The 9601-nt window shown below is 43.5% G+C and overlaps 1 protein-coding gene across 1 annotated transcript; it reads right to left on the reverse strand.

Moving 5' to 3' along the window:
• Positions 1-1473: 1473 nt before the first annotated feature.
• On the reverse strand, positions 1474-7097 carry RNF4 (ring finger protein 4). The gene is made up of 7 exons (XM_009285434.2): positions 6962-7097; positions 6322-6442; positions 5479-5558; positions 3665-3674; positions 2931-3033; positions 2092-2140; positions 1474-1746 (listed from the first exon to the last, which is right to left on the reverse strand). The coding sequence occupies exons 1-7, from the start codon at positions 6968-6970 to the stop codon at positions 1597-1599; spliced, it is 522 nt and encodes a 173-aa protein (XP_009283709.1). The 5' UTR covers positions 6971-7097; the 3' UTR covers positions 1474-1596.
• Between the last annotated feature and the right edge of the window lie 2504 nt (positions 7098-9601).

Consider the following 9601-nt stretch of genomic DNA (forward strand, 5'->3'; position numbering starts at 1 on the left):
CCTAAGTCAGCTGTAGAAACTATTATGAATTTGGTCTTCAGATGAAACAGAGCACCACGCAAATGACCAAGCATGGTTTCACATCATCAGGCAAAAGAGAGGTAAAAAGACATAAAATATTAAAACGTCCTCACAAGCCCAAAGGCTCAATCTCATGCTCTTGACCTAGAGAATAAAACAGATTTAAACAGAACATATGAAATTAGCACTCGCTGCCACCAAGTGTGTATCAGACATGATGCAAGGACATACATTTCTACAGCTAACAAAAGCTTCGTAAGCAGCATTGCATCACCTGTAAGCATTGCCCCAGAGCTGTCACCACCCCGTGAGACCTAACCCAGGCAGATCGAGGTTTAAGCTCTGCAACCAGAACACAACAGCTCCTTACAGCAGCTATGGCCCTGCTAAGCTGATCCATCTGACATGCACCAACGCTTACCCTTGGCGATTCCCCTTTACGATTCCCCTTTGCCACCTGGCTGCTCACGCACCGCTCGGCTGCAGCCACATCTCTGCAGTTTGCTCTGTAGTTCCAGTTTCTGGCTCATGATGCTCCAGCACTGGTCCCTACTCCATAGCATTGGTCTCTGCTCCAGCCCCCAGGACCATCCTCCCCACCCATCTCACCCTTCACTCCAGACATTGCGGCACTGCGAGCATCCCCCAGATTACATGTTCCACCTAACCCCTGGACCATGCTTCTTACCTGGCTTCCTAGCTCAGGACTGCTGTTCCCTCGTCCTGGACTTCAGCTTCACAAACTTTGACAGCTGGCTCATATTTCTCATTTACCCCTTCTCCTCTCCAAAAATGTGGTCTAGAATCAGACCCCAAGTGAGAAAAGGTTTCTGCAATTGCTGGATGCTTCATCCCGCCGAAGCGTCAAATCTGACTGCAGATCAGAGGGTAGTTCTGATGGATCGGGTATTTCAGCAGAAGCAGGCCAAGGCCTTAATTGAAGCAGCAAGGACTCACCCATCACAACAGCCTATGTGTCTGCACAGCCTTCTGCTTAAAAAAACCTGATTGCTGGTTAACAGCAGGTTATTTTATTGCATGACCCTGGTTGTCAATTTAATATTGATTCAAGAGAAAACGACCCATCGTTCCAGAACTTACTCTACTTGGGCAAAGATGGTATAGCAGAAAGCAATATAGTCATGAGCTTCTTACAGGATAAAAACAAAAGTGCAATGAAATGGCAACTTGTTCACCTCTGTGTTGCAAGGTAACTATTCCGTACCTGGATGCGACGGTGGGAATAATTTAAAGAGTAAGAAATAGCAAAATATTCAGACCCCTCTTGTTTAAGCATTAAAAAAGTAGAAGGAAATGGATTAGCTGCTTCCCTTCTGGTGTAGGCTGCTGGTCTAGTTTAGAGACAGTCATCAGTTTAACGTTATAACCAGGGACATAACAAGAAGCAGCTTGGACCATAAAAAAAGCTGTCTATATATGTACAAGTCATTCTCCAAAAAAAACAGTTTTATTTGGATGCGTGCACAACCTGCTGCTCTTTAAGTCTTCAGAGCACTGAAAACATGACATTTTCCCCCAAAATCCAGTTGAGTCTGTCCTGAGAAATAGAAGTACTCATATATAAATGGGATGATATTGTCTGTGAGTGAGTTTCTTCCTGCAGGTTGGGCAAGAGTTGGCATTCCTAAGGGAATCACGGAGGCACTGGCTGCAGAAGACGTGGCCGCATTTGGTTGACACAATCAGTCGTCCACTTTGCACAATCTGGAAGAAAAGAAACCCCAACAGGTATTTGGAGTAAAGAATTCAACTTTGCTGGTCTGTTGGCACCAGGCCAATAGGACTTGGAGTATCTGTAACCAGTACGTCACTACTACAACAAGGAGGAACCCAAAGATCTTTCAGCGCCATCTTGGAAAGCGCTTCCCCCTCTACGTACACCACCAAGAAATGACTGAGTTACAAGCTAGCTTGACCTTCAAACCAAGGTCTGTACTTCAGGCCAGCTGTCTGTGGCGTCCCACGTAACCCAACCGACTCGCGCAGCTCACCCTCTGCCCCGTTCTCCCTCCGACAGGACAGACACGACGACAACGTGTGCATCCTTACCTCTGAGTAGCCATCCATGCAAATCGGGCAGCTAACGGTACCAGACGGCCTTGTGGGAGAGAGAACAAAACCAGAAAGAACATGCATCCGTTAATTTCACCGTGCATTGAGGGTTACCGAGACACAAAACGTCACGTAATCATCCGGCTGCACAGACGAGCCAGGACGCATTTCATCTGAAGACCCCTGCGTACCTTTAACTCTCTCAGTTTGTCGCATTTACTGAGCAGTTAGGGTCTCCCTTACCTAAAGGAAACAGCGCCTTGGTTTTCATTAGGGGGAAGATGCAATTAGTCACCCTGCTCTATTACGACAAGTAACAGCGGTCTATAGCACTGTGCAGTACACGTATGGCAGTATTAATCTCCAACAGGCATCGGGTCATAAATAAAAGAGTTTTGTAACAAAACCACCTAGCTGTCCTTTCTAGAAGTGAAAGCGGTTGTCAGAAATTAAAACATCCCCTATTCTAATTTAGCAATGTCCCAGCCCAGTCACACATTCATACCAAGAACTCCTTCCTTATAAAATGCGTGATTATGTGAACTATATTTTCAGACTGTTTGGCTGTGTCTTTTATGTGTTGCAAACATTTCAGCGTCTCTCAAGCCATACTGTAAGATACATTAGATAATAATTTCATGAACAACAGAATAAAAGTTTGTGTTGAGTTTTTTTGGGTTTCTTTGTTTGAATGAGTTGTCTTCTAGAAATGTAATTATATTTTAGGTCTGAAGTTCTTGCACAGTAATCAAACAGAACCCAAAAGATTGGAAAAAATCAGTTTCTACTGTATATCAGAAATTAGGCTTTAGAAAGACACTTTGTCTGTCACATACACATCATTATCTCTTGTTTCATCTTCATCATCACTAATCAGTATACAGTTGTCCAACTGTCGCTGACCTCTTAGTCTGAGATTTCTTCTTTGTCGTTGATTCTCTGTAATTTAATTTTGGTAAGTTAGATATATTATAAAATACATAGTCCTGGAACTATCATTGAAATGCATGGTTATAAATAGTCTGTAACTTTCTGCCTTAGTTCCTTCACTGGAATACAGGCTAAAAAAACCTTTCAACATTTTCTTATTCAAAGCAGATATTCCAGTGCTAAAAGTGCTAATTAAAATTATTATTCAGTATTAAATTTGAGGCATGTTAGACTAGATAATGGAAGTGAATACTATGACCACAAATAACTTTCTGCCTTAGTTCCTTCACTGGAATACAGGCTAAAAAAACCTTTCAACATTTTCTTATTCAAAGCAGATATTCCAGTGCTAAAAGTGCTAATTAAAATTATTATCAACTTTGGGCTTACAGAACTTCTGTATTTGGAAAATAAGAAAACATATTTTGAGCAGCTTTGATGTATTTCATTTGAGATAGTCGCTATCAGAGCTTGTAGCAAGTATCAAGCACAGACTGGATCCATTCTCTAAGACACTGGCCAGATGTCCTTTGCCTTTTGGTAAATGCAGTTTCAATCCATGCTGCTCAAACTCATTGGAAAAGAAAAAAAAAATTAAGTTTAGGACAATTCCATTATCAATTGTAAAACGTCAACTCACCTTCAACAATCTTGCATCAGTATATAAGGGAAGGGAGAGAAAAGAAAAATACAATTAGACTTTGGTGTGCACCCCCAGCGGTACATGCGAACACCAGGTAAGCTAAGCAATTCACAACAAAACAAGCTCAGAACGGTAGGGTATCACGCTGTTACTTTGATTAAGAACATTAAAAGTAGTAGTAAGTTCGCTGCTGCTCTGAAAATAAGTAAGCGGTTGCTTCTGGTTCTGCTCACGCTGCTGCAAAGGGCTAGAAATGGAGGCAGCTTAGGAACCACCTGAACACCCTCCTCCCTGCTCCCCAGTTTCAGTACCCTAATTTGATTTCGGCTGGAGGAGATTCTTTCCCTCTTTCTCCCCCAAACAGGCAAATTCAGGTGTGGTAGCCGTGAACACTTCATATTAGATTAACAGCTGCTGAAGAAAAAAAAGTCCCCCAAACCCAAACCCGCGATTGTCTTTGGCAGAACTAGAGCTGGGGCAACGCAGATTATGCCGTAAAGTTCCAGGCCTTTCCTTTGCAAAGGCTCAGGAACAATCCCAGCAGGAGATACCCCATGCTATTCCTGCTGCTTGTTTCTGGTTCCGCACAGCGGCAGCGGCATCCCAAAACTGATGTTATAAACTACACTGTGGACTGGATCGAATACTATTCTAGCTTCAAAAATAGCAGTGAAAATAAAAAGTGGATTTTTTTTTTTTTTAGGATTTTTTTTTAGGACTTCTTCAGTAATAAACTGAACTAGTTTGTCCCACGGTCAGCTACAGTTGCGCTTGGCATCTCTCTGACAGGAGAACCTTAAACCAATGTTGCAACACTTCATATTTGTGAAGTCAAAGACTTACTGTTATCTCCTTCACTTTTTATTTAAATTATTGGCCTATACCTTTGCCATGTCTACCATAGCTTCAACTTTAAATTGCATCTCCTTATGTTACATTACCCATGACTGGTATATATTCTCCCCAAGTTCTGGAGCAACAAGCTATTTTAGATTACCCTCTAACTATCTGCAAGCGATACTCATAGATGTTGATGCATTCTTAGGTCCATTTGGGGTTGAATGTGAACTCTGTCTAAAGTGGTAAATCAGAGCCATGTGTTAACACTTTAAGTCAGGCTACTTATTTAGATGCCAGAAGGCAAGCCCAGAAGATGAGTTTTTGAATATCTAAGGACTTGGTAAACTATGACCCAAACACAAATCTTGTAAGGATTAAGCCTAAGTTTTACTGCCACGTTCATGACATCCATTTACTTTTACTGCACAGATCTTCAAATATAGGTCAAATACACATTTCAATAGAATTTTTCAGTGCCTTAGCATTCAGCCTTCCAGATTCCTCAAGCTTAGTAGTTATCAGTAGCATTCTTCATAAACATTCATGACTGCGCTATGACGGGTATACCAGACTAACATTTATGAACGAGGGGTCTACATCCTTAGAGAGTATCATACTTGAAATGCATTTATCATCATGCCTACACAATGAAAAGGCATATGATCACCACTCGCCTGGTTAAACTGGTTAAATTCTTGTATGGACATTTCATCAGCCATTTTTCAAGAAAAGTACCCATGCAGATTTACAACAGTCTGAGAAAACAAGGCTGTACTGCTGTGCCCAGGAAGGGTTTTGCTAAGCAGCACCTGCAGAGGAGCTTCAGTGTTGATCTGTAACGCATGGCTTTCGTGCACTGACAAGTCAACTTGGAACTTAAAACTTACCCTTAAAGCCAGATTCTATCAGGGAGCACAATACAAAACTAATTTGACCACAAGATTTAGATAAGCATGCCATTCACTACTTACCACAACAGAATCATTGTGAGTTAGATCAACGACTACAGGATCAGAAGATTCACACGTGAGATCTACTACTTCTTCACCAGCTTCAAAACACAACGTTAGAATCAAGGTCAGAGGTCGCAGACAAGTAAAATTGCCTGCCTGCCACTACGTAACAGGCTGAGGTGTGAGTCAACCTTGCCCTATCCCTTCTCTCTTCAGCAAGGTATGCAACATTTCACTCAAGCTTTGCCCTCCACAGTCCAGGTAGAGCATCAGCACCCCTGTCTTCTGCAAGTTGCCATGCAAGAGGAACAGCAACTGAGCTCCTCATACAATTTTGTTGTACGACAACAGCTTGTGGGAGGTACACAGCAACAGATGATTCATCTAACACAGGAGAATGTTTATCACCCAGAATAAAACGTGAATCACACAGGAAATAGTAATTTTACAGTGCCATGCTGTAAATGTTCCCTTGAGGGACGGGGCACGACTAGGGACAAACTTTTAATCACCTTCTTAAAAGCTTAGGAGCTCCCAGACTTAGTTTGCCATAGCTGTAGTCGCAGCTGCAGTAACTCCCAGCTCATCAGACTAGACATCCAGATGCTTGAGCAGCACTGGAGTACCTTTCTTACACAACTCTTCTATCACTCGTGGTGAAGGTATCGCACCTCAGTAACAAACTAGAACAGCTGTCAGCGGGCTTGTTGTTCATCGATGCCATACTAGACGCTTTCTAAAATCAGAGGTTTCCCTTCCTCCCCAGTAAAGGGCCTAGAAACTGGCAAAAATGCACGGTAAGTGGGACCCCAACCCTCCAGAAGCAATTTACGTTCTTACCAGGTTAAAAAGAAAGCTTACCACTTTCTTCAAGTTCTATTGGCTCTGCTTCTGAAGCCATTTCTGCGGTAGAAGCCATCAGCCTGTTTCGTTTCCGAACTCGCCTAGAATTAACTGCTCCTCCACGGCGCTTTCGTTGAGCCTAAGAGGGGACAGAGCCGTAGCATTGTCGTTAGCAGTAACATTAACGTGGCCCTCATCTTGGCGGCACCAATGAAGGCACGCGAGGAGACACAAAACACTCCCCTGAAAGGCTGTAATACGCAAAGAATGGGGGTATGGGTCATTCCTACCCGAATGCATCGCAGCAAGGAAAAGACATCACCCCAGATCTCCTACTCTTTGGGTCACAAAGGAAAAACGTATCGTGACGGCTTGCAAGAGAGAAGACTAGTTCACAATTACGTCAGACGTTCGCTTCCAGCCAACCACTGGAATCAGTCTGACCTAAGGTTTTTGCTCGCACCGTAAGCATTTCTGAACTATACTAGCACCTAGACAGACTGAAAATCTTAAGTCTCACAGAGCATGAAGGTACATGACGTTTGAATCTGCTTATATGTTCCAATGTGTTTACTACAAACTCTTAAAATCATTTCTAGAAGTACCATAAAGCACACGTTTTAAGAATCAGGTTTGCATTGAGTAGTACAATACTTACTGTGCTCATAGTGTTTCTTGATCTAAATCCACAGAAAAAGCAAGAGGTACCAATACCATAAAATTAATTGCAAGGAAGCTACAACTATCAAATCCTTATATTCCTTTAGGTCGTACACTGTCAAAGGTCCAGATTTCTCAGTGTCTGAGACCGACGTTCTTCCAAACCTGCAGGAAAAGAAGGGAGAAGATGACCTATCTGTAATGCTCGTTCTCTTGAATACACCCTCGCCAAGATTCCCATTCCCGAGTCACCAGCTCCTATCCCAAGCTAGAGGGGAAGTCCCAGAGCTTGGTATTTGAGCCTCAGACACCTACAGCTGGGCCTGAAGCCTCAGTCATTCTTACCCGCTTCCTAAACTAAACACCAGAATAAGCTAGTTTGTTAGCAAACTAGAAAAATACTAAGGAATCCCAATTAAGTTTAACTGAAAAACAACGGATTGAGGCAATGTTTGTGTGTGGGCAGGAATCACTGGGAATTGTGTCATAAGCAACCATCTTCAGGGAACACAAAATTCCAGATAAGCGGTTCTCTTCCCCAACCCGTCTCCAGATTCCAACAGGTGGGAGCTGAACAGCTTGAGAGGAATCTAAAGCAAGCGGAGCAGAGAAATTTCAGCTTAGAAATACTCGTGGATCTGCAAGAGCATACGAGTGTACGGTAGCTACTCTGTGGTAACTGTGAGTGTGCATGCTCCTACCCACCAGACAGCGAACTGCTAAGTGGGAAGAGGTGAAAAGCAAGTATAAAGGCGGTTATGAGCATCTGACACGGTACTGAAGTTCACACCTTAAAGCTTGCTCCTGGTAAAATTATCCTGTGTCCAACACACAATGAGGAGCTGGGGGGGACGCAGCGGGGGGACCCCAAACAAGTGAAGTAACTAATTTTAGAAGACAAAGCATTACAAATTAGTAGGGAAATTATTTTCTTTAATAGATGTAGTAAAGTTGTTATAAGGCCTAGGAATCAAGCCTGCCAGACAACTTGCATTTTACTGCACAAAAGACCAAAGGCCTTAACAGACAACTCAGTGTCCAATGACTGAGCCTACAGGAATCTTTGTTACAAATCCATCTTAAAAAAAAAAATCACCTCTTGACACACAGCTGCTTTTTCCTCCAGGGCTCTGAAACCATCTAGAATTCCCTGTCCCTGTATGTTTTTTACAAGTCTGACAGCACAGAAGCCCCGGCAAGCCTTAAAACTAGCTAAGTAATGTAATCCAAAGATAAGTCTTACTAGAAGGACTGTTCCACTGCAGTCAAACAAAACAGGAAGGCAAGGCAGAAATCCACTCGCTCCAGGTACTGACCTTGACCTACACTGCAAAGACCAGCACAGAGTCCTTCAGAAAGAGGGCACAGCCAGGGATAGGCCAAAGCTGAGCTGTGACAAAGCAAACCTCAGCGAACAAGTGGGAAGAAATGCATATGCAGGATAATCCACTGCGTTTGCGACAAAGCAGCTTGACTATGTGAGTCCTCCACGGTCCTGAACAATCTAGAAGATTCAGCTCACTGCTCTCATCACAGTTCTGAATTATTACATCAGCTCAAAAGGCGCAAATTCCTGCAGATGGTATAGGCCCTTGTCTACTCTATGTAGACCATGAACATGGCTGTCCCAGAAAAGGGATGGTATGGGGCCACTGTCACGGTGTAGACATCATGTTATGGCCTCAAAGACAAAATGAAATAATGCCTAATGCCAGATTTCTGGAGTTGGTAGCTTCCAGGTAATTAGTCTTCTCTAAACAAGAGTTGTAGGGACTTCAGGCAAGACCTGACAAGAGCACCAATGGACACACAAAGACATCATCTAAAAGCATAAAATAAATCCATAACTAGTCTATAGTTCTTTTTGCCTCAATCTTTAATAATACTGATGGACCTTTTGCTGCCCGGCCCCCTGAGTCAGAGGACCACGAGTGCGGGAACAGTGACTTTCCATTTGTGGACACCAAAATCGTAAGGGACCAGCTGTATCAGCTGAATGTTCACAAGTCCATGGGGCCTGATGGGATTCATCCCAGAGTACTGAAGGAGCTAGCGGATGTTACGGCAGGGCCCCTCTCCATCATCTACCCAAAGGCTTGGGGGGCTGGGGAGGTCCCTGCTGACTGGAAGCTAGCCAACATTATTCCAGTTTACAAGAAGGCCGTGAGGGAAGACCCAGGGAACTACAGAGGTGTTAGTCCAACCCCAGTTGCTGGACAAATTATGGAGAAGATCATACTGGGTGCTACTGAAAGGTGTTTAAAGAACAATGCAATCATCAGGCACAGTCAACACGGGTTCACATAATTTGACATCCTCCTATGATAAGGTCGCCCGCCTAGTGGATGAAGGGAAGGCAGTAGATGTAGGTTTTTTGGATTTTAGTAAGGCTTTTGATACTGTCCTTCACAGCATCCTTCTGGACAAGTTGTCCAACTGTGGGATGAGCGGGTTCACGGTGCGCTGGGTGAAGAACTGTCTGAAGGGCAGAGCTCAAAGGGTTGTAGTGAATGGGGCTACATCTGGCTGGCGACCAGTCACCAGCAGTGTTCCTCAGGGCTCAATCCTAGGGCCAGTTCTGGTCAATGTTTTTATCAATGAACTGGATGCGGGAGCCGAATGCACCATCAGCAAGTTT

The sequence above is a fragment of the Aptenodytes forsteri genome, unplaced genomic scaffold (assembly GCF_000699145.1).
Source record: "Aptenodytes forsteri isolate BGI_AS27 unplaced genomic scaffold, ASM69914v1 Scaffold88, whole genome shotgun sequence".
Classification (NCBI taxonomy): Eukaryota; Metazoa; Chordata; class Aves; order Sphenisciformes; family Spheniscidae; genus Aptenodytes; species Aptenodytes forsteri.

Excerpts from the sequence above, each read along its gene's own strand:
- RNF4 (XM_009285434.2), bottom strand. Across the intron at positions 2,141-2,930 it reads GAAACAAGAGATAATGATGT|GCCGTCTGGTACCGTTAGCT; the intron begins GTATGTGACAGA and ends CTCTCCCACAAG. Across the intron at positions 1,747-2,091 it reads GCATGGATGGCTACTCAGAG|ATTGTGCAAAGTGGACGACT; the intron begins GTAAGGATGCAC and ends CTTTTCTTCCAG.